General features: G+C 61.0%; 3 protein-coding genes across 13 annotated transcripts; 1 reads left to right on the top strand and 2 right to left on the bottom strand.

Annotated features, from left to right (window-relative positions):
- The first annotated feature begins 2,771 nt into the window (after positions 1-2,771).
- LENG8 (leukocyte receptor cluster member 8) lies at positions 2,772-13,934 on the top strand. Of its 10 annotated transcripts, none has more exons than XM_068527880.1 (16): positions 2,773-2,896; positions 4,566-4,658; positions 5,280-5,454; positions 5,811-5,912; positions 6,657-6,767; positions 7,519-7,789; positions 7,951-8,092; positions 8,318-8,506; positions 8,822-9,100; positions 9,174-9,314; positions 9,435-9,720; positions 10,322-10,456; positions 10,537-10,605; positions 10,687-10,816; positions 10,896-11,103; positions 13,411-13,934. In XM_068527880.1, exons 2-16 carry the CDS (start codon positions 4,621-4,623, stop codon positions 13,640-13,642), a joined length of 2,508 nt encoding a protein of 835 aa, XP_068383981.1. In that variant the 5' UTR covers positions 2,773-2,896; positions 4,566-4,620; the 3' UTR covers positions 13,643-13,934. The 10 variants fall into 10 exon arrangements, with proteins under 10 accessions (XP_068383980.1, XP_068383975.1, XP_068383981.1 ...); XM_068527882.1 differs by having other exon boundaries at positions 10,355-10,456; positions 12,936-13,474; XM_068527881.1 differs by having other exon boundaries at positions 12,936-13,474.
- On the bottom strand, positions 13,934-17,264 carry LENG9 (leukocyte receptor cluster member 9). 2 transcript variants are annotated; one of them, XM_068527946.1, is made up of 2 exons: positions 17,186-17,264; positions 13,934-16,930 (listed from the first exon to the last, which is right to left on the bottom strand). In XM_068527946.1, exon 2 carries the CDS (start codon positions 15,989-15,991, stop codon positions 14,279-14,281), a length of 1,713 nt encoding a protein of 570 aa, XP_068384047.1. In that variant the 5' UTR covers positions 15,992-16,930; positions 17,186-17,264; the 3' UTR covers positions 13,934-14,278. The 2 variants fall into 2 exon arrangements, with proteins under 2 accessions (XP_068384047.1, XP_068384048.1); XM_068527947.1 differs by having other exon boundaries at positions 13,934-16,927; positions 17,186-17,261.
- Positions 17,179-21,704, bottom strand: CDC42EP5 (CDC42 effector protein 5). Its single transcript, XM_068528018.1, is given in 2 exon segments — positions 17,179-17,713; positions 21,528-21,704. Coding segments are annotated over 2 exon segments (627 nt in total). The 5' UTR covers positions 21,690-21,704; the 3' UTR covers positions 17,179-17,248.
- Positions 21,705-23,740: the final 2,036 nt, after the last annotated feature.

Here is a 23,740-nt window from a genome sequence, read left to right as displayed (position 1 = left end):
TCAATTTATGGAAATAAAGCAGAGACACGTGAGGATGTATCTTAGGCACTGTTTGCTGCAACGATACTTCGATCAGCTAAACTCTGGAAACTAAAGTCCATAGAAAGAGGACGAGCCCAGTGAACCGCTGTACAGCAGGGCTCTCGGAACGTGACAGCTCTTGGCTGGGCTTGGAATCTTGGGAGAAAGCCTGAGAGAGGAGAAATTTGAGGTGGGAGTGACAGACAATGGCTGCGGAGTGGGCAAATGCAGAGCAGGATCCCTGTGGTTAAGAGCCCAGGGCCGCTCCTGACCACCAGGTGGGTGTGGGTCGTTGCTCGACTAGCTGGACCTCAGCTGTGTCATCCATCAGAGAGTGTCAAAGACAGCTCCCCAGTCCCTCCTCAGCAATTCCAAAATCCAAAGAGCTCCGTTAGACCAAAAGTCTTCCCTGAACTCACTGGGCAGCAAAGCCCAACCTGGCACGAGGTTACTTACCGACTATTTCCCTGCCTGGTGTGAATGTCCATCTATTTCTCTACAGAAACACTGATGGGGTTACTTCCAAGTGCTGGGCAGGGTACTGAGGGTACCGTGTCCTCTGTGGAATATACACCGTGTTCTCTCTTGAAAGTCTGAAAGATCCTGAATCCCCAAACACGTAAACAGCCCCAAGGGTTTCAGGTCAGGGCTTGTTGGCCCAGAGTGCCAGATGTCGGGTGTCCAGTGGGGGCCTGCCGTAGGGGACAGCTCCATGCTTGCTAATCATTTCCATCTTGTACACCGAAAGGAATGTTCCAGGAAGCCTTCGATGTGTGGGCCTGAAGCTGGGAGAGAGAAATGGATCAGTTACCAGAGAGGGACACCGGGGGCCACCCTCATGGACTCACTAATTCTCATGACTGGGTGAGCTGTCTGGCCCTGGGGTTGGCCCATCTGCGCTTCTAGCCGCTTTGCTCTCAAATACTGCCCTCTAGTGACTCTGAGTCTGTGTCTGGAAGCTGGTGCTCCCTGAAGTGTAGGATGCTCACAAAATACCCTGAGATTCAGGCTGCCTGATTTCCTGCCAAGGGGCCTGGGAGTGATCTTTAATCACGAAGCCCTAACCAAGAAAAAAAAAAAAGACCATTTTGGCCTAACCTTTACAAAAGGGAGATCTATTTTCATTTTTAAGTGACACATATGAGGACTTCCACTTCTGAACAAGATGGAGTAACACGGACTGGATTTGCTGTCCTTCCTGAAACGACCAAAATGCCAGACAGAATATGTGAAATGACGGTGCTCAAGACCTGACATCAGGCAAAGAGGGAGGAGGGAGGGTGATCGCTGAGAATTGGAAAACACCTAGGTGACCCCTGAAATCGCCACAGCCTATGAGTTTCTGACCACAGGGCAGGGGACCTCCCTAAGGCCCCACCTAAAAGTGCCCTAAAAAATAAAGTCTATTTTTAAAAAATGCTCAAGCCGAAAGAAGGCAGAAAAAGAGGAAAAGGGGAATAAAGAAAGATGGGACAAACGGAAACCAAATAGCAAGACGATAGATTTAAACGTAACCTTACCAGTGATCACATTACAATAGTTATAAACACCTCTTTTAAAAGGCAGAGATTGTACGCTTGGGTAAAAAAGATCGAACTATCCGCTATGTATAATAAACCCACCTTAAATATAAGGGCTAAAAGTAAAGGGATGCTAAACGCAATGGGGTACCCTGGATTGGGCTCTGGCACAGGAAGGAGAAAGGCACATAAAGGGGAAAGTGGTGAAATTCAAATAAGGTCTGCAGTTAACAGTAGTGTGCCAGTATTGGTGTCTTAGTTTTAACAAACATACTACAGCATTGGGGGAAACTGGGTGTAAGGTAGGAAGGACTTTGAATTATCTTTACAACATTTTTGTAAGCCTAAAATTACTCTAAAACAAAAAGTTTAATTAAAAAACAAGTAAAAGGATGGAAAAAAAAGATCAACTGTGGTAACAGTAACAAAGTGACACGCAGTTATCAACAGAAAAGTTTTTAATAACAGAAAATGGGAAGGAAATCGCTGCATCTTAAATACCACCTGCTATAACTACAGTGACCGGCGCGTGAACTGGACTGGATAATTCTAAATCAGAGCCCTGGGTGGAAACAGCTGGCATACTCAAAAGATTAGTTGCAAGGAGTTTAAAGAAGGGCCTTTTTAACTTGGGATGGTCCCAATTCCTCAGCCGGACATCGATGGCCTTTCAGGATCTGCTACCTGCCCAGCTCCACAGATCTATCTCTTGACGCCAGGACCCCGCACACTTCTGTTCTGCCACAGCCACCTGACCCCCGCCGTCTCCCCAAGGTACGCTCGTTTCCCGCCTCTTGTGTGTTAGCACACGCCATTCCCTCTGCTAGGTACGCCATTCCAGTTTTATTTACTAGGGAAGCTCCCCTTTCCGGCTGGAGGCTATTCTCATGTTCTCTTGCCTTCTTTGGGTCCATCATTCTCTTCCCTCGTCTTCCACATCACTACACGATGGGTAGTCTTAAAACTCTCATCACACTAATTTGTGTCTAGGAATAGTAATGGCTACCACCAACTGAACCAAAACAAGGATGCATGGAAGGGCGCGGAACTTGCGAACTATGCCGCGCGTGTCCCCTCGGAGCCACCGTCCCCACCCCGGCTTCCGGCTTGCATTAAGAACGCCCGCCGCGTGGTAGCGTAGGCGGAAGGGGGGGGGCTCAAATCGAGCTCGTGGCGTCTATTGGCTGCCTGGGGACGAGGGAGGCGGGGCGAGGCCTTCGCGTGACGTCAAGACGCCACGGTCCGGGCGTCGAAGCCCAAGGAAGACAAGAGCCAGCCGGGTGGGGAGCAGTCCTGCGGCCGTGCTGCTATCATTTGAAGCCGCCGCTGATGAGTCCCGGGGGCTTACGGACGAGGTGGGTGTACTGAGCGGCGGCGGGCGGGCGGGCGGAGGCGGCGTTTCCTTTTGGCCTTACGCCCCGCGGGCCCCGAGGCCTCGGCGACGGTCGCACCAACGGACGCCGCGCGCGAGCGACGACAGGGTGTGGCGGAGCCCGCGCCACTGGGCCTGCGCACCAGTGGTGGGGAGTGCGGCTGCGCACCCTCGCGCCTGCGCCGTCGGCCTTTGCTCCCCACCAGCGCGCTCGGAATTCTTGGGCTCAGAGCACCCCTTTCTTCAACCCCCATTGACTCGTCACTTTCTTCGGGAGGACCACGTTGCCCCTGGCGACGGGCAGCCCTTGCGCTGTCTTCTCTCCGCTCCCCGCCCCCCGGGGACGTGGTGCGCACGCGCGGCTTGGGCCGGGGCGGTGGCTCCGGGGCCGGTGGCGAGGATCCGGGCGAGCTCTTCCTCCACCGGGAGCCCTCCTGTGCCTTCCCCGGGCCTGCGGGACGGCCAGGTGCCCCCCTGCCTCCGGTCCTCGCCCCCGCCCAGAAACCTCCCTCCAGGCTCCCCCAGACCTTACCCCCACATTTCTTCCTGTCTCGGGGCTCCCCCCACTATCCCCGCTCGTGACCCCACCCCCCACCTCCCTGCCCCCCACCCTTCCGCCCAGTTTCGTTCGGGCTCTTCTTTATGGCTCGTCTTCTCTAGGCTTTTTCCCAGTTCCAGACTTTTGGTCTTATTTCTCCACTTCTTGTAGGATTTTCGGGTTCTCCAGCGGGACTCGCCTTTGAGCACCCCCATACTTCTCAGTTCCTTTCTCAAGTCTAGGTCCCCCAGTTCTTGCCCCCAGGACATTCCTTCATGTTCTTGCCGTCCTCTTCTCTTCACCCCACTCCAAGTCCCTAAAGATGTTTTGGATCTCTTGGGGGCGTCCCCAAAGTTTTCCCTCCAGACCCCCAACCAAGGGGCTCGCTTCTTCTCTCTCCCAGGTTTACTGCTGCTTCTAGGAATCTCCCATGTACGGTGTTCTCTATCCTTAGGGACCTTCCTGAAATTAGTCGTCTGAGAGCTTTCTAAGAAGTCATTTCTTCACTCCCGGGGTTCCTCTCTGGCACCCTCAACTTTTTCCTGCTCCAGGAGTAACTTCCAGAAATCCGCTTTTCCTCCCAGACTTCTCCATTCTCCAGTGTTCTCTTTTCTCAAGGCTTCCTCAAACGCTTCCCTCTTTACAGACTCTCTCTCAGGGGTCTTTCCAGGTCTCCCAGCCTGGAGGTTCATTTAGCCCTTGTTTATTAGAGCTTCTTCTCAGAAGCCGTCTTCTTCCTTGCTCCTTGCCTGAGGTCCCCCACCCTGCCCTCTGACCCTGTCCCTGTTTCGGGGTTTCCCTCGAACCCTTCCCTTTTTTCACATGGGCTTCCGATCCTTCTCTTTCTCTTTGGTAAACTCATTTGGACTTCCCTGTTTTCAAATCCTTTGTTTTCCACCTAGAGCATTGCAGAGGGGCCAGGGTCTTTCCCTCAGGCTGTAGCCCTTTAATTCCACACCCAGAATTCTCTTCAGATTGTTTACCCCTTGGCTCCTTCTTTTTCAGATTCCCTTTTCTGTCTGGCTTCTCGTGAGCCCATTTGCTTCTCTTCCGTATTTGTTGACATGTTTCTTGCTCCTTCCGGAGTCTCCCTAATTCGTTCTTTTTCTTGCAGGCAGTGAAAAAGCAGTCTGGCTCCCGAGGTCCACCCCGTACACCCCAGGGTCCAGATGGCGGCCAACGTGGGTGATCAGCGTAGCACGGATTGGTTAGTGAGGCTAGAGGGACGGGGGCCAGAGGGGAGGGCGAGAGGAAGCAAGACCCAGTGTTGTCTTCTGGATGGGCCGTCACACAGCAAGGGGGGACATGATACCAGAGCCCCTGGGGTAGGGGTGCGGATGAGGCACTCCTTTGAGCTTTCATCTTTCGCAGTACAGTGCGTGTTTCACAGAAGTGCGATGATTCGTTCCATGGGCTGCGATTAAGGGGCAGCCTCCGACGCTTAATACTCGGTTATTGATTTTTTTAATTCCTCGTTTTTTCCAAAACAGTGTGATGATTTTCTGACTGAGGTGGTATCAGATAGAATTTGTGGTTTCATGAGGCATTTGGATCTGCTAGGTATCAGGTCTTGTTTTAAGTCCTGTGGTTACTGGTAATCCTTTTGTTTGATTTTTAACGTCTGTATGTAGCAGGCATCTGGAAAAGTACCTTAGGTAGGTAATCGCATCTATCGCTCACTGAAAACTGTGAAGCAGAAACTGGCTGTCAGTGTGTCACAGATTAGAAAATTGAGGCTCTGGGATTCAAGCCCTGGTGTTTGCCTGCTTCCATCCTGCCCACCGTGTGCAGTGGGAGAATGGGCTGACTCGATGTCCTCTGTCTGCAGGTCCTCTCAGTACAGCATGGTGGCCGGGGCAGGCAGAGAGAGTGGCATGGAGACCCCCATGCACGAGAACCCCGAGTGGGAGAAGGCCCGCCAGGCCCTGGCCAGCATCAGCAAAGCGGGAGCTGCCGGCAGCTCTGCCAAGGCCAGCAGCAGCGGGCCCGTGTCCAGTGCACAGGTGAGCAGCGTCCCCGGGGGACCCGCGTCCCCTGAGCGGGCGCAGGGCACACGCACACGCTGGGTGTCCTCTCGCATCACCAGGGCAGGGTGCTCTGAAGATGTCCTAGGAGCTCTTGCGTAGGGGAAGCAAGTCTGTCTGCTTGAGTCTAGGGCACCACGTGGTTGTGTTCCCTGGGCATCCAGCCTGAGGAGGGAGGGGTGCTCGTGTCGGTGGTAGAGGCGGTGGCTCTCTGTGGAGAGACGTGGACCCAGTTCTGTCCCTTGGCAGTTAACCACCAGTGAACAGACCTGCCCTGGCGGGGCCCTGGGCTCCTGCTTCCAGCACTGATGGCACGTGGTTCTCTCCCCGCACAGTATGTGTCACAGGCAGAAGCCTCAGCTCTGCAGCAGCAGCAGTACTACCAGTGGTACCAGCAGTACAACTACACCTATCCGTACAGCTACTATTACCCTGTGGTGAGTGCCCGCCCCGCCCGGCAGGGGCAGGCGGCGGAGGGGCGGAGGTGGGATCAGCCGGGCAGGGTCCAGGGGCAGTGGGTGGGTTGACCACAGCCGTGACAACTGCTGGAAAACCCTCCCTTAGCTCGTGGTCCACAAGGTAAATGCCCAGGTCCTTCCGTGGCCACCCACCCTGCCCTCCCCGTGCTCACGTTGCCACAGACTCCTCCACCTCAGCACACACCAAGTCCACCCTTGCTCCCGCCTCAGCCCTTTTCTGGTGTCCCGACACTCACTGTGTCCTTGCCCAGCAGAGGGCTGCCCGGAGAGCGCCTGCAGAGTGCCCTTCCTGGGACAGGCTTTACTTAGAGTGGCATTCCCTCCGCTCACCCTGCCACTTGGCTTCTCTGCTTGGCTTTTTTTCTTTGCTTACTGTTGGCTGTGTTGCGTGTCTACTGTGGCACGTACTTTGAGTGCAAAGTTCGTTTTGTCTTTACTTTCCGTTGTATTGTAGTGTTTAGATGGGTTGGTACTCAGTAAATAGTTGTTGAAGAGAGTGGAATGTGGGACAGATGGAGGTGATCATTTTATTTGGTAACTTTTCAGCATGAGGGAGTTGGGCGCTTTTAGGCGGTGGAGAGAGGGAGGGTGAGAGATCGGTAAAGGATCGCAAACTGAGCAGCTGGGAGAGAGGGGCAGGTCTCGGCCTCCGGGGAAGGAATCGGGCCCGCCGCTAAGCCCTCCTTGCTGTGCCCTCGCCAGAGCATGTACCAGAGCTATGGCTCCCCCTCCCAGTACGGGATGGCCAGCTCCTACGGCTCAGCCGCACCGCAGCAGCCGTCCGCACCGCAGCACCAGGGGACTCTGAGCCAGGTAACGCCCTAGCCCTGCCCCGGCTCCTGTCCCGCGCACGGGGGGTGGTGGGCCAGCGGTGCGGACAGCTGCGTTACTTAAGCTGCTCCTGCCGAGCAGTTCCTGATCTGAGAACGAGGAAGGCAAAGCATCATGTTTGAAACCAGGGTGGGTTCAGGGCTTGGGCACGGCCAGGGGGCTGAGGTGTCGGGGTGACGGTGGGAGCACTTGTGGCGTGGCAGCCTTTTCCTGTGCTTCCCCTCAGCACGTGGCCACACGCGGACAGTCTCGCTCCCACACTCCAGCCTTGCACTTCACGTGCGGCTGGGAGGCGCGGTGGAGCTCGCGCCGGGGAGGTGGGCAGACCTGGGTGTGAACCCCAGCGGCCCCGGTGGCGAAACTACAAGTCACGCTCTCTCTGGGCCTCACGCGGTGCCATCCGGGGGGAAGGATGGCGGCTTTATCGCGGGGCTCCCGCGAGCGTGTGCCACGCGTGTGTCTTGATGGGCACGTGACACGTGCTCGGACAGTGACCGCCGGGCGGGGGTGCCGTCGGGGGCGGACGCCGCCGCCCAGCAGCGGGAGCCGTTGGGGAGTAGCGCGGTGCCTGAGCCGCTGGGCCGTGGGCGGGGCGGGGCGGCTGTCGTCGCCGAAGCCCCCCCCCCTCGAGAGGCGCTCTGCGGGTGCGGGTGGCGAGGTGGGGAGCGTCCGGCCGTGGAGCTGAGCGCCGAGGTGGGCGAGGGCCAACCCGGGGTGCCTGCTCCCGCCTCAGCGGCCGCTCCGCCCGCAGCCCCCAGTCCCGGGCATGGACGAAGGCCTGTCCTACCAGGCGCCCCCTCAGCAGCTGCCAGCGGCCCAGCCCCCTCAGCCCTCCAACCCCCCGCGCGGGGCTCACCCTCTGAGCAGCGGCCCGCAGCCCGGGACGGCCCCTGCCACGCAGCACGGCCAGGCAGGGTCCGCCTCGGGCCAGGCCTACGGGCAGCACAGCTACAGCGAGCCCGCCAAGCCCAAGAAGGGCCAGCAGCTGTGGAACCGCATGAAGCGTGAGTGGCCTTGGGCCGTGGAGGGCAAGGGGCCCCCCGGGACTCCCGGCGTCGGAACGGGCGCCCTTCTCTGGAGCTCACGGCTCCTGCCCCGGGGGTGGGGCCGGGGCCACCCATGTGGGCCTGGGGGGGCCTCACCCCAGCTTTCGCTGCCCTCACAGCGGCCCCTGGGACTGGTGGGCTCAAGTTCAACATTCAGAAACGGCCTTTCGCTGTCACAAGCCAGAGCTTCGGCTCCACCACGGAGGGCCAGCACGGCAGCTTCGGCCCCCAGCCCAACGCCGAGAAGGCCCAGAACCACAGGTGAGGGCCACCCCCTTGCTCTGCCCCAGCCCCGGGGCACCGTGCTCAGCATCTGCGTGCGGCCGCCGGCACGGCCTGCTGCTTAGAAAGCAGAGAGCCCCCCCCCCGCCGCCCCCCGCGGGCTCCCCCGTGCGCCCGCCCGTGAGGGGCGGCGATGGCGGGCCCGGCTGGGTCGTGGGGTGCCGCTCCCCAGCCGAGCGTCCGCAGCTGCCCTCCCTCCGCCAGGGGGAGCTTGTCCGGGAAGCCCGACGACTGGCCGCAGGACATGAAGGAGTACGTGGAGCGCTGCTTCACCGCCTGCGAGTCGGAGGAGGACAAGGACCGCACGGAGAAGCTGCTCAAGGAGGTGCTGCAGGCGAGGCTCCAGGACGGCTCGGCCTACACCATCGACTGGAGCCGGGAGCCCCTGCCGGGGTGCGTGGGGCCGGGGCGCGCTCGGGAGGGGGCCCCGAGGAGGGGGAGCGAGGAGATCGGGCCCCGGGGGCGGGAGGCTGCCAGGGGTCGGGGTCCCAGGGGCGAGAGCGCGGAGGCGGGAGGTGTGCTACTCGGCGGCTGCGAGCAGCCTCTAGACACGCAAAACCCTGGGATTGTCTCCCACCTGAGCGTCGTGTTAGCCGAGGGGCCTGGGTACGTGCCCTTCCTCCCGAGCTCGCGTGTGCAGGGGCGGGTGGCAGGCGCCGGGGACGTCGGGGCGCCGGGTGGTGATGCCCTGCCCTGCTATATCCCCAGGCTGACTCGGGAGCCTGTGGCTGAGAGCCCCAAGAAGAAGCGGTGGGAGGCCCCTAGCAGCCTCCACCCTCCCCGGGGGGCAGGCTCAGCGACCAGGGGCGGGGGTGCCCAGTCCCAGCGAGGGACGCCCGGGGCTGGGGGTGCTGGCCGAGCCCGGGGCAGCAGCTTCGCCAAGTTCGGCAACCGCAATGTCTTCATGAAGGACCGCAGCTCCTCCTCCAGCACGGACTCACGCTCCCGCTCCTCCTCCCGCTCCCCGACCCGCCACTTCCGCCGCAGGTGCGCAGCCTGCGCGGTGGGGGGGCGGGGGGCGGGGCCGCTTCAGGCCTCACCGGTGTGCTCCTCCGCGCAGTGACTCGCACTCGGACTCCGACAGTTCCTACTCAGGGAATGAGTGTCACCCTGTGGGCCGCAGGAACCCGCCCCCCAAGGGCCGGGGAGGCCGGGGGGCCCACGTGGACCGGGGCCGAGGCAGGGCGCAGCGTGGGAAGAGGTGAGGCTGTGGGGGGACGGGGAGGGGGAGGGCCGTGTCTGGGCAGTGGGGGAGAGGCGGGGGGTGGTGCCACGCCCGCCCCCTCAGGGCCCCCTCCTCCCTCCCCCCCCCCGCCCCCAGGCACGACCTGGCCCCCACCAAGCGCAGCCGCAAGAAGATGGCGGCCCTGGAGTGTGAGGATCCCGAGCGCGAGCTGAAGAAGCAGAAGCGGGCGGCGCGCTTCCAGCACGGACATTCCCGCCGCCTGCGCCTGGAGCCCCTGGTGCTGCAGATGGGCAGCCTGGAGAGCGGTGGGGCCGACCCCGACTGGCACGAGCTGCAGATCGTGGGCACCTGCCCCGACATCACCAAGCACTACTTGCGTCTCACCTGCGCCCCCGACCCGTCCACCGTGCGCCCCGTGGCGGTAAGTGCCCCCTGGCAGCGAGGGCAGGTCCTCCCTGTGAGGCCAGCGTCGGCACCAGGCCTCCGAGGCCAACGCTGCGAGGATGGCAGAGGCAACGTGGGAGGAGGTGGTGGGGCGGGCAGGGGTCTGGCTCGGGCAAGACCCTGACCTGCCTGTGCACAGGGGGCCTGTGGCTGACCGGGCCCCGGAGGCCGGAGGCACCGAGAGGTGAACTGAACCCAGAGCTTGTGCTTCAGAGCCGAGTTCAGGGCCTGTGGCCTCGTCGGAAGGCTGGGCCGGCCTCTGAGCCTCCGTCTCCTGCTTAGGAGACGAGGAGAAGGAAGCCGGTGTCCCCGGCCAGTGCCTGTGAGACACTGGGACATCCATGTCCCGACATCCCCTGAGGCCCGAGCTGGGAGCAGGGCTGATGTGTCCCCCCGGGGCACACGCGCGGCCTGTGCTGCCACAGAGACTGTGTGCGCGCTCTTAACGCTTTAGGTTCTACTCTCTTTAATGTCAGGATCGAGCCACTGGGTGGGTTTAATGTTGCAGCCCCCGCTCTAGGACCCCGAGTTTGTGGAACCGTGGCAGGTTTTAGCACATCCTTGCTCTCCCTACTCAGGTCACGCTGAGCCACGATTCACCTCTTTCCCAGGTTTTGAAGAAGTCGCTGTGCATGGTCAAGTCCCACTGGAAGGAGAAGCAGGACTACGCCTTTGCCTGCGAGCAGATGAAGTCCATCCGGCAGGACCTGACGGTGAGGCGGGTGCCGGGGAGGGGGCCGCACTGTTGGGTCCCGCCCTGCGCCGGTGTGACACCTGCTCTCCCGCCGCCCAGGTGCAAGGTGTGCGCACCGAGTTCACGGTGGAGGTGTACGAGACCCACGCCCGCATCGCCTTGGAGAAGGTGAGGGGCTGACGGGATTCCCTCGGCTTCCCCCACCCCGCCGTCCTGGCCTCACTCTGCTCCTCCCTCCACGCCCCCCAGGGTGACCACGAAGAGTTCAACCAGTGCCAGACGCAGCTCAAGTCATTGTATGCTGAGAACCTGCCAGGCAACGTGGGCGAGTTCACTGCCTACCGGATCCTCTACTACATCTTCACCAAGAACTCAGGAGGTGAGGCGCAGCCCCGCAGAGCGGGGCGGCCACGGGCCCCCAGGTCCCGCCCTGCTCACCTCCTTGTCTCCGGCCGCAGACATCACCACGGAGCTGGCGTACCTGACGCGGGAGCTGAAGGCGGACCCTTGTGTGGCCCATGCCTTGGCGCTCAGGGCAGCCTGGGCTCTGGGCAACTACCACCGCTTCTTCCGGCTCTACTCGCACGCGCCCTGTATGTCTGGCTACCTCGTGGACAAGTTTGCAGACCGGGAGCGCAAGGCCGCCCTCAAGGCGATGATCAAAACGTATGTGACATGTGACGCTGAGCTCTCCCCCTGGCCCTCTGCTCTGCGGCCTCACCGCCGCCCGCCGCCTCCCCTCCGTTCCCCGCTCCCCTCTGCACCCCCACCTCCGGCTGCCCTGGCCTCCCTGCATCAGGTCCTGGTCTTCTCTCCCCTTCTCTCTTTTCCGCACTCGGCCCTCCCCTCTGGTCCCTCCACTTTCCAGCGCACGGCGGGCCCTCCTCCGTCGTCCTCTCTCACTGCTCCGGGGTCCCCTGCCCCTTTGCCTCTCTTTGCCTTTTGCTCTTATCACTCTGGACCCCACTTTGTCTTCTCCGTGCTCCGGGCTCCCCTTCCTCCAAGGCCTCTGCCCACCTTCGGCGTTCCTGTGGCTGGGCTCCCGCTCTGTGGGGACGCTCAGCAGAGGCGGCCCCGCCCTTGGCAGCCGTGGTCTCAGAGATGAGGCCCCGCTCCCACCCGAGCTGTTTCGAGAGCCCGGGCGCGTTCAGGGAGCAGGTGTGAGGCAGGGCAAGCTAGGCCGGGACGGGACCCTGTGCCCACGTTCCCAGTCAGGCGGGAGACGCCCCCCAGGCCACGGCAGGACACCTCTCCCGTTGTCACAGCCGGGGCTCCTCCTGGCCTCTGCTGGTGGAGGCCGGGGGAGCTGCGCCGCGTCCTGCAGTGCATGGGGCGCCCCCCCCGCTGGCTCCCCTGGCCGCAGTGTCGGTCTTGCTGAGGCTGGGAAGCCCTGCTCAGAGGACGCGGGGCCTCGAGTGCCACGTCCGTTCGGTGGGATGCTCGGGGATGGCTTGCAGCTGGGGAGGGACACTTACCGTGCTGGTTAGGAGACTCCTAGGATCCAGTTTGGGTCAAGCCCATTTAAGGGCGAGGTGTGGGCAGGGGCCCTGGGGAGAGAGAGGAGGGAGTGGGGCAGACACAGAGGAGGCAGGGCCGCGGGACCCGCTTTCTAAGCCAGGAGGGAGGAGGAGGCCGGTTACCTGCAGGACCCTGGGCTGCCCCGGTGTGTCCTCCGTGCGCTTCGGTGCTGCCCCCGGGCCGTGGCCGGGCAGGCCTCTGGCTGCCCCTCAGCACTCCCGTTGCTGCCTCAGCTTGCGTGGGCTTGGCCTGTCGTTGGCCTCCCGGTCTTGTGTCCCCCTGCTCCGGAGGGTGGCGCGGCTTCTCTCCGGCTCGCTGGCCCGGGCCAGTCCCGTGTTGGGGGGGGCAGCAGGCTCCTGAGCCCCGCCCCCCACGGACTTGCAGGGCTGTGAGGAAGTGGGGGCTTCAGGCAGGACGGGTTTGAGCGTTTTCTGCCACTTACTTCCTAGGTGACAGCGGCCAGGTGGCTCTGCCGCTGCGCTGTCCTCGGTGTGTGTCTGTACAGGGTAGGGTGACAGTCCTGGGAGGGAGCTCAGCGAGCTCACGGGGCGGTACTTAGAAGAGCCGTTTCCTGGCACAGGCCAAGCCTCCTCTTAGCACTCGGACCCAGGTCAGGGCAAGCGGGGGGGGCGGGTCCCCGAGTAGCCGCGCCCGGCCCCTGCCCCGGGCCACATGGGCCCTCTCCTGAGGGGCTGCCCAGGCCCCTGCCAGCAGAGGAGCCAGCCGGGCCCTTCCCTCCCGTCCCCTCTCCTCCCGCCCCCCCCCGCACAGGTAAGTGAGGGGGAGGGGGGGCGCAGCCGGGGTTGGGGCCCCCCACCCCGGGCCCCCCCGAGCCCCTGAGGGGGGGAGGCCGGGGCTGGGGAGGGGCCGGCAGGTGACGCGCTGAGGAAACCTGCGGGTGCCCGACAGGGGGGCGCCCACTCCCTGCTCATGGGGCCCTCCCGCGCCCGCCTCATCGCGCTCTCCTCTTGTCTCCGTAGCTTCCGCCCTGCGCTGCCAGTCTCCTACCTGCAGGCCGAGCTGGCCTTCGAGGGCGAGGCCGCCTGCCGGGCCTTCCTGGAGCCCCTGGGCCTGGCCTACACGGGCCCGGACAACTCCAGCGTCGACTGCCGCCTGAGCCTGGCGCAGCTGCCGGCCTTCTGAGCACCAGCGCCGCCGGGGGGCGGGGGGGCGGGGGGGAGGGGGGCAGGGCTGCAGCCCCCCAGCGCCGCCTCGGCGGGTTTTGTTTTTGAGCCGTGGACTTGGGGTGTAAATTAATTTGCGGGGAGTGGGCTCCAGGAAGAGCCACCAGCCCGGCCCCCATTTTCCCACCAGGGAGTCTGTACAGAGATTTTTCTACATTTTTATTTTTTGCCTCCGAGGGATGGGATTGGGCGGGGGGGACAGCAGAGGGTTGGGGGCATGGTCTGTAGGGTCGTCTGTGTCCACCTTGCACCTCTACTAATGCTGTCTCAGTGTTTTTTCTCTCTCTCTCTCGAGCTTGTACTCCGGTAGCGACCCGGCACCCTGGCCCATCCCATGCCGGGGGGGGGGCCAGTGGAAGAAGACAGGCCGCTCCGCCCGTGCCCGCCTGCGGCGGGGGCACCACCACACCAGCCCGCCGCCCGCCGCCTCATCTGCCTCACCACAGACTCTTGTTGCCCAGCCCTCCGGGGCCTCAGTGTTTGGGGCGAGGGGAGCCGTGTAGAGACTGTGCCCTGCCCGCGGCCCCCGACCCCAGAAACGCCAACGCCTCGCCACCGCCAGATCCGCACTGCCACCCTGCACTGAGGACTCCGGAGGCCATCGCGGGACCTCGACAGCCGGGCCGCCTCGTCTGCAGTTGTATTAAGTTGTCTCCGTGTCCCTTCCTCCCTCCACCCCCAGTGTTTCTTCTGGTTTTTTTTCCCTTCCCTCCCTCCCCCTCCCGCTCCCGCTCCCGCTCCCCCCTTGGTTCAGCACAGGTAAACGGTTACCCTCCCTCCCCGCCTCATGGATCACCAGCTCACGTCATGTTTCCTTCTCTTTTCTTTTTGTGTGTGTTTATTTAAGTTATTTTTTCTTCCTCCCCTTTTCTTTTCCGTCCTCCCTCCCTCTTCTGCCATGTAACTGGAGGATGTGCAATGAGTTTGCAAACAGCTGGACTGTCGGGCTGCTTTTTTTCCAGATGTTCCTCCTTTGCCTCCCCTACCCCTCCTCTCCCCTTCCCCTTTCCTTCCTTCATTCTTTCCTTGGAGCACTGAGCACCATTTGGAAGCTTGAGAGAAATCAAAATTAAAGAGAGAGAGAAAACACGCGTGCACGCTTTGTCCTAGATTTCCTCTGGGTGTCTGGGTCCTGGCCTTTATTTCTTTTGGGGTTGAGATACCACGGGGATCTCAGCCACGGCCTGGTAGGTGCCCCCTGACCTCCCCACGCGGCACAGCCAGAGTTTCCCCAGAGGCTGGCTCCCCAGCTCCTGCCTTGGGCTGAACCCAGGCTTGGGGAGGCCGACTTGGGAACCCTGGGGCACCTTGGCCAGGGTGAGGTGGGGGTGTAGCCCCCTGCAGGGCTGCAGCACTCTCAGCCCCCGGGCCTCCAGCCTCTGGCTGAGCACTCGGGCCATGTTCTCCAAAGGGGGGTCGGGGGGCGCACAGAGCACATGAGAGCCCAGGAATACCAGGCGCCTGAACCTCAGCCTCGGAGGGACCTGAAGCCCGGGGTCCGAGAGCACGCCTCTGAGTGCGTCGACCGCAGCCGCCAGCTCCCCGGGGCCCGCCAGCCTCAGCAGGGCCACTGTCAGGTGCAGGGCCTGAGCAGGCACTGTGAACGCCGCGCAAGCTGGTGCATTTCGTACCAGTTCTTCTTGGACCTTGGCCACCCCGGCCTGCAGCTCAGCCTCTGTCACCATGAGGGCCACGAAGTGCGTGGGGCGGGGCTGGCGAGGGCCCACAGCCCCGGCTGCTCCACCGTCCACGGGCCAGACCCCGGGACCCCACTCCACTTCCGTCTCAGAGAGGCCTTCCGAGGGCCTTCCCGGGGCTACCACAGCCGGCAGCTCCCCACCCAGGGGCTCCAGGTCCCCGGTAGCGGCGGCGGCTGGCTTCAGCGCCCTTCTTGGCTGCATCCACGGGGAACTTTGGCCTCCAGGGCCGCCCAACCCCCGCTCCTGGATCCTCGATAATGTCCCCGCCAACCCCAGGCGCCCAGCTTCGGGGCCTCCGCCATCCGGGGCCAAGGCGGCCCGGAGTCCCGTCCAAGTGGGCTGTACGCGCCCTCCCGCACCGGTGCCAAGGCAGGTCGCAGCTACGCCGTCCAGTGCGCCTCCGGCCCCGGCCGTGTCCCCACCGCTGAGCGCACCTCCGGCCCCGTACGCGTCCTCGCCGTCACTCTCGTCCCCGGTCCCGGTTCCGTGCACGTCCCCGCCCCTGTCTCCGCCGTCGTGCGCGCCCCCGGTCCCGCGCGCGTCCACGCCGTCGCTCTCACCTCCGGCTGCGTGCACGTGCTCGCCGTCGCTCGCCTGCCCGGTCTGGTGCGCGTCCTCGCCGTCGCCCGCCTCTCCGACCCCGTGCGCGTCCCCACCGTCGAGCGCGTCCAGGATGGTGGACCCGCGGCCCGCAGCCAAGCCCGAGCCGAAGACGAGGTCCGTACGCGAGGCGCGGTCCCACACCAGACGGCCGCGGAAGCGGAAGTAGCGCACCCGGTGCTGCGGCACGGCCAGGACGCCCGGCCCGAGCGCCGCCAGAGGCTCGTCCCAGCAGAAGGAAAGGAAGGGCTCCTCGCGCGAGCCCAGGAAGCGGTCAACGTAGCCCACGGAGAAGTCGGCCGGGTCGAGGCGCGGGTCCCAGCGGATGCGCTGGATGACGGCCGCAGCCGTGCGCAGCGGCGGCTTCTTGGTTTTGGCCTCGGCTTCGGGCTCGCCTCTAGGCTGCGGCGGCGCCGGCGCCCCGGGGTGGGGCTGGCGGCAGCGGGCACCGAAGCGGCAGCGGCCCTCCAGGAAGAAGCGGCAGGCCGGCGGCGGCGCGGGCTCCGCGACGGGGGCCCCCACGGGCGACTCCGGCCCCCCGGCAGCCGCCATGGGAGTGGGGTGCGTTGGCGCGCTCGCCCCGCTCAGGCCGTTCCGCACCTGGGTCAGTCCTGCCGGCACGGGCGCCAGGCGCCGCTGTGACGTCACAGGCGAGGCTCAGGCCCCGCCCCGACCTGGAAAGCACCTCGCGCGTGGGACGGCCCCCCCCCGCGGTGCCCTGGGGGCGCCTGACCCTTGCAGCCAAGCGGTTTTTATCTGTGGCCCCGACCCCGGCCCCAATAATTTACATATGCGGCCCCGCCCCCAATCCAAATACCTTACAGGTGCGGCCCCGCCTCTTCTGGCCCCTTAGCGAGCTTGGCCCCGCTCCCTAATGATTTACAAGTGCGGCCCCGCCACTCTTGCTCCTTAGAGAACCCGGCCCCGTCCCTAGTCCACAGTGCTCTAAAGGTGCTGCCCCTCCACTCTTGCTCCTTAGAGAACCCGGCCCCGTCCCTAGTCCACAGTGCTCTAAAGGTGCTGCCCCTCCACTCTTGCTCCTTAGAGAACCTGCCCCCGTCCCTAGTCCAGTGCTTTAACGATGCGGCCCCGCGCTCTCTTGGCCCCTGAAGAGCCTGGCTCGCACCGCCCCGACACGCCTAATGATTTGCATGTGCTGCCACGCCCCTCCGGGCCCTCGTTGGGCCGCGCCCTCCGCGGGACAACCGGACGCCTGTACGCTCAGAACGAACTTCGTAGCCCGGATTTGGGACGCAACTGTCGCCCTCGGGATAACACATCTTTGGGGAGTCCCTTTTCTACGGGGACCACGCCTCTTCCCGGCCATTTTTCCTGTGCGGCCGCTCCCGGGGTAAAGGACAGCTCGCCTGGGCTGGGTCCACTGGAGACACGGAGCTCACGGGGTCACAGCCGTAGGCCGGCCCGATGGAGCGAGTCAGGCCGGGCCCGGGGCCGCGTCCGGCAGGCGGCGGCTGCGCGCAGCCAACACTGCTGAAAAAACCAGGCTGTGGGAGCGGCCACGTCGGGACCCCGCCCCTGGGAGGGGCACCGCCCAACCGCGCCCCTAGCTCTCTTAAAGGGGCCGCATCCCATTACACCAGGCTAATGCTGAGACCTCCACCCACCTGGCTGGGACCGGAACCCCACGTGACACACCTAGCTCTTAAAGGCACCAGGACCCCATCACCCCTCCCCGTACCCCCTTCCCACATGCAAAGTGAACAGACAAAACCCTGGGGCACAGACCTTGTCGGTTTATGTATAAAGAAGTGGGGCGCTGGACGGTAAGGGCGCAGGGAATGCGGGTGCCTACAGGCCGATGACGTCGTCCAGCTCGAGGTCCGCGTTGGGGAGGCAGCGGGCGCTAGGGTGCTGCGCCCCGGGGCCGGGGTCCACGTCGGGCTTGGCGGCGGCGGCGGCGCCCGGACGTTCCGCGTCCATGACGCCCAGCACTGCGTCCAGCATGGAGGGGCCCAAATCCAGGTGGAAGGACAGCAGAGGGTCGGCGGGCGCTGGCGCGCGGAGGGCGGGCGGCGGGGGCTGCGGCACGGCGGGCGGCGGCGCGGAGCGCGGGGCCCCCGCGGGCGGCGGCCGGGGCTCAGGTGGCGGCCCGCCGCCGTGGCGGCTCAGGAACGAAGTGTCTCCGAAGGCGTCGCCGCCGCGCCCCACGTGCAGAGTGTGCCGGAAGTCGCCGAGCGGCGCGGAGATGGACAGAGCGCCGCGCTCCGGCCGCTTCTTGGGCTGCGCGGGGCCCAGCTGCTTCAGGACCGGCATCTGCGGGATAGGGACGGGTTAGCACGGCCTCCCCCGGGGAGGACGCTACCGAGGCCTTCCGTGTTCCCAGCCCTGGGCCTAGCACGCCGATCAGAGGATGCTCTCCATAAATACAGGATGATGGTGGTGGGATTGCTCCCATTTTACAAGTGGGGAAACTGAGGCTCCCAGAGGTCCGAGGTCACAACTGCTTGATTCAAATCTCAGACTCAAATTTAGGTCTGCCCATATGTTAATTCCACCAAGAACTAACGTTTGAGCTTTTTATAGGTCAGAGAACAAGCAACATGCTTCACCAAACCTTCTGGACTGCTTCCCAAACTTGACAGAAACTCCAGCTTGAACACAGGGCCATCCACCCTGAGGACAGGGCAGACTCTGTCCTTTAGGTGCAGCAGACACAGTGCCCAGGGCCCGCCACACTTCTAGAGGCCCGCACACATGTTTAAACATTTTAATTTATTATTATTTTTTTGAACCTCTTGTCCTTTATTGAGGCCACCGGTCCGCAGCTCCCGCAGGGCAGGGACACAGGCCCAGGTCTTCCTCTCCAGCCTCGCCTTTGGGGCCTGCAGAGCCCACAAAACCCCGGGGAGCGCAGATGAGACCCTCCCCCTCAACACATGGTGTACAGAAGCCCCTTCCCAGACGGGGCTGCCGTGTTTTATTTTAAAGCGTCTGGATTATGTTTGTCTTTATACCAACGCAGTCGTAAGATATAATTATGATATATATACATATATAATTATCTCCATGAAAGCTTTGCCTAGAACACACAAAAGTCATCATGTAGGCTGGCCTGAGGATTGTAATTTGGGAGGTTTAGGGTGGGCCTGGGAAATCTATATACTTGCACAGTATTTTATAATTTGAATTATCTGGTTTTGAAAGAAACATGTAAGTCTTCTTGGAAAACAAGAGTAACAATAATAATCATGCAAATTTTGCTATTTTAAAACATGGCAAGAATGGCATAAATTCCAAACTGGCAGCTCATGAACTGTAAACTAGGTGCCCTATAGCCACATGACTGCATCAGACTCGATGGTAAATAGATATGCCTGCCAACCTTTGCCCATATCCTGGAACTTGGCTGTTTCTATGGAACTTCTGGGAGGGACTTTGATGACCTTGTACTTTTGTTTTAACAGTCACTGTTATTATAATAATAACAATTTAAAAAAAAAACAAAAAACCTTTCCATTTGAATTGAAGCCCCACCCTTTGCCAACTGTATGAATTGGGATAAATTATGTGATCGCTCTCTGTTTGTTTTCCATCTGGAAAATGGATAAAATAACACTACCTTCCTTGCAGGACACACAGAAATACTCAATCAAAGAAAACTATATTTTTAACAGTTCCAGCCAATTGATAGTGATAGAGTTGGGGAGGGGCATGTGTTCCCAAACAAAACTGGGGAACAAAATTTAGATCAAATCCTACGAAGCAGGCAAAGCAGCCAGCCTTGTGCTTTTAGTGACCAGCACCCTGGGAAAGATCAGTGATAACGTGGAGAAAAATTAAAGCCAAAAGGATTTGAAATAATCATAGATGGATATGTTCTGAGAGCTGCCCTCTCCCCTACCCAAACACACACACACACACTTTACAGTTACTTCTCTGGAAAAACCAGTCTTGATTTACCACCTCTGTTGTGTTTCTCAAACTTCCCTGACCTCAAGCTAGATGAATAAATATATTTTATTGCAATCTGGCACACAGTCACCATTCCTTCCCCACCCCCCACCCACACCCCCTACATAAGGGAAACAAACATTTTATGAATTGAGACCTACTCTTATCACGTGCTAGGCACTCAGTTTCAATTCTATTTTATAAATGAATGAATGAATGACGCATTTATCCTGCACCATGCAGGATCTTAGTTCCCGGACCAGGGATCGAACCCACACTCCCACACCGCCCCCTGCAATGGAAGCACGGAGTCTTAACCACTGGACTGCCAGAGAACTCCCTATTATTCTTTTTGAATGCTGACCTCTGCTCATTAATGAATCGCAATCCTCAGTTTAAAAAAAAAAAAAAAAATCCTGTCTCAGAGCTAGCGGCACCCCTTATCCCTGGGCAGTGAGTCACAGTTCAAAACAGCAGAACTCAGAAAGCCAACTGCCCAGACTTGGATCTGACTGTGCCCACTGCTGTGTAACTTTGGGCAAATTACTTAACCTTTCTGACCTCACTTCCTCATCTCAAAAATGGAATGACGCTCATATAATAATTCAGTCTCTTTGCAAGAACTGGGGAGATGTTGCCCATGGAAAGTCTTAGCACAGTAGCCAGCGCACAGCAAATGCTCAGTAAATGCTCAGTGGAGTCCTACTTTGGATCATTCTCCCCTGTCCCAGAGAAGGAAATAGATGCTCAGAGATGGTACATGACTTGCCCAAGGTCACAAAGCCAGCTCTGTGGGACTCCAGAGCCCAGAGTTACTGCTTCCACTGCCTGCTGCCCCCTTGAACTGGCCCCTCCCTGGATGGCTCTCAGCTACTGCCTCTTCTCCCTGCCCACCCCCTACCTTGCCCCTCATCCCATCCTCCTATCACCCTACAAGGTGACATCACTGCCATTTTCCAGCACTTAGCAGCATATCAAGATCTTGGTTTCTGACACCAAACACAACAGGTTTGCCATTGCCTTTCTGTGGGACCCGGCACTAACTTCCTCAGCCTTAAGCCTTAGTTTACTCCTCTGAAAAATGGGAAATCAGAATACCTGTTTGCAAGCGGTTGTCGTAGAGTATACTCATCATGCTGACATTTTATTTCCCGAGCACTTATTCTGGACCAGGCAGGGGTCTAAGTGCTTCACACGAATGAACTCATTTAATCCTCCGAACAACCCAGTGAGGGGAGACCGTTGTTATTTTGTCCGTTTTACAGATGTGGGTGGCACCTGAGGCACAGAGAGGTGAAGTAACTTGCCCTGGATCACACAGTAGCAAATGTTGGGGGCTGGATTTGGAACCCAGGCAGACGAACTCCGGAGTCAAAGGATGATGTGCGATTGCTCACAGCCCCCAAAGGAGAGGGTGTGCAGACCCATGGAAAAAATAACGTTTTGATATCAAAGCCAGGGATTTCCTACACCCTTGACTGTGTTTGTTTGTTTGCTCTGCTTTTTTCTTTTTCCCATTCTAGATAAGAACAATGAGTTCAAAATTGTTTTTGAAAGCTACCACTTCTCCTCGCTAGCTCTGAGACCTCGGGGGCCAGCCACTCCGCTTCTCCGAGCCTCGGTGTCCCCTTGAACAGAAGGCTCTATCTCCCTTGTTGTGTGCTTGATGCAATGAGGTCATACTCGGAAAAAGGCCGTCACAGGGCCAAGCTCCATACAGAGGGGCTGTTGTGACAGTCTTAAAGCAGGCAGAGAGCAGGAGCCAGGATGGGAGCCTGGGACGCGGGGAGCGCGCGCACTCGGCTAGGCCGCCTTCCTCCCGCCTCCACCCGCCCCCTCTCTTTCCGGGCCGAGGCTCCAGCTGCAGGGGTGGGGGTCACAGCTGGCTCACCTCTGTCCTCTCCGGGCCCCAGCCCCGCCAAGAGGAAATAACAACCCGCTCCAGATCCAGCCCGACTGGTTCTCAGCCCTTTAGGAGAGGCAACAAGGAGGGTGGGACCCAGACGGGACAGGGGGACCCGCGACTGGGAGCCCCCGACCCCCTCGGGGCTCCAGTGCGCGCTTCCTGAGGCCACGTGGCTGCGGCCCAGGATTTCAGAGGCCGCCGTCCCTTTGGCCGGCTGGCCGGCTCCCCTCCAGACCTGACCGGGGACCCTGGGCCACCACTGCCCCTTACCTCGTGGTCCTCGCTGAACCGGGCAGGCCAACTCTCAGGCTCCGGCTCAAGCTGGGAGCCCCCTCTTCTTGGTTCGGAGCCCGCCTCCGCCTCCTAGTCCCAGGCCCGCGCCTCCTTCCTTCTTCCTCCGGGCGGGATCTCACCTGGCAAAGGAAGCGTCATGCGGAAACTGGAGGGGCATCCAGGACCCAGGCGGCCGGGCCCAGAGTGCCACCTCCTTCTCTCTTAGGTTCCAGGAGTCCTGGCTCCTAGCTCTCTTGATCCTTAGCCTCAGGAGTCCAGACCCCCAGCCCCTCCTCCCTCGGACCCAGGGGTCCAGGGCCCCAGTCCCCTCCCCCCTCGGACCCAGGAGTCCGGGCCCCCAGCCCCTCCCCCCTCGGACCCAGGAGTCTGAGCCCCAACCCGGGCAGACCCTGGCATGGAGCCCCTTCTTTACCTGCACCGGGATCTGAAGTGTCAGCCCCTCTCGGGGGCCATGGTAGGAGCCCAAGGGGGCGCAGAGTCACCGCGCAGTCCAGCTCAGTCTGTCTGGGGCGGAGAGGGTTAAGGCGTAGGCCCCTCGCAGCCTTCCTTATCCCCCAAAAGTTTGCCTCTAGGATTTAAAGGACTAGGAAGTAGCAGTGGAAAAGCTGAGGCCCCTCCGGGCTGAGTGGGGGCGGGGGGGGGCGGGGAGGAGGCTGGCACTGGGGGTGCGCCCGCCCGAGAACACGGCAGACGGGGCGGCCCCCAGCTCGGCCCCTCCCCCTGCCAGCCTGGAATTTCCTGAAACTGGGGAAGTCTGGCTGTGTAGAAGAATAATTTCTTCCAGATTGCAGCTGTTGAGGGAGTACGTGTGGGATTGAAAGAGAGAGAGAGCGAGAAACAGACCAGGTCGGGCAGTGAGACCAGCAGAAGGATGGATGTGAGCTCGGAGGCGCAGCTCTCACCCCGCTTTGGGGAGTTGCCCGGATGAATATCCCTGCCTGGAGCTCCTCGTCCGCAGAAGGGTCATTACATCACCGAGGGCCAGTGCCCAGCGGCGCCAAGAAGGGTCAGATTTGGGTGTGAGGAAGATCCCTCAGCGGCCAGCGTGCCAGACGGCCCGACCTGGGGGAGGCAGAGGCCCCGGGGAGGCGGCTGGCTCAGCTGTGCGCTGGGGCTGGGGTGCTGGGGCTGGGGAGGGAGGGAGTGAGCTTCACAGATAACAGGGAGGTGTGGCTTGACCTGAATCTTGAAGGAGGAGCGGGAGTTCACAGGGCTGGAGACAGGAGGGAGGATATTCAGAGCGGGGCCGGGCCGCCGGGTGGAGCGGAGAGCACTAGAGCGCCGGCTGGAGTTCGCTTTGCCCGGAGAGATCGGCTCGAAAGCCATGGGGAGCCCACGCCTTGTCCTTTGTCCTGGGCAGGGTGCTGAGCAGGAAGAACAGGGTCGGATCCAGGTGATAAAGGGTGCCCTCCACGATCCAGGAGGGGGAAGGAATGGAAGCAGGCTGGGACTCACACCCGAGGCAAAACTGAAGGTGGGGGTGGGGAAGTGGTCACCTGAACCTCGGTAACCACGACAAATGTTTAAATGACAGAGACAAAAAGTGACAACAACCCAGGGACTTCCCTGGCGGTCCAGTGGTTAAGACTCTATGCTTCCACTGCAGGGGGCACAGGTTCGATCCCTGGTCTGGGAACTAAGATCCTGCATGCCACGTGGCATGGCCACAAAATAAATAAATAAACAAATAAAAGTTCTAATTATTTTCTATTGATGTTAGCTTCACATAACATAGAATGACTCATTTTAAAGTGGTATTTAGGGGACTTCCCTGGTGGCGCAGTGGTTAAGAATCCCCCTGCCAATGCAGGGGACACGGGTTCGAGCCCTGGTCCGGGAAGATTCCCACATGCCGCGGAGCATCTAAGCCCGTGCGCCACAACTACTGAGCCTGCGCTCTAGAGCCCGCGAGCCACAACTACTGAGCCCGCATGCCACAACTCCTGAAGCCCACGCGCCTAGAGCCCGTGCTCCGCAACGAGAGAAGCCACCGCAACGAGAAGCCCTCGCACCGCAACAAAGAGTGGCCCCTGCTCGCCGCAACTAGAGAAAGCCCACGCGCAGCAACAAAGACCCAACGCAGCCAAAAATGAATAAATTAATTAATAAAAATAAACAAATAAAGTGGCATTTAGTACATTCACAATGTTGTGCAACCATCACCCCTATCTAGTTCCAAAACGCTTTCA

The sequence above is a fragment of the Eschrichtius robustus genome, chromosome 19 (assembly GCF_028021215.1).
Source record: "Eschrichtius robustus isolate mEscRob2 chromosome 19, mEscRob2.pri, whole genome shotgun sequence".
Classification (NCBI taxonomy): domain Eukaryota; kingdom Metazoa; phylum Chordata; class Mammalia; order Artiodactyla; family Eschrichtiidae; genus Eschrichtius; species Eschrichtius robustus.
This window is presented reverse-complemented; position numbering and strand designations above follow the sequence as displayed.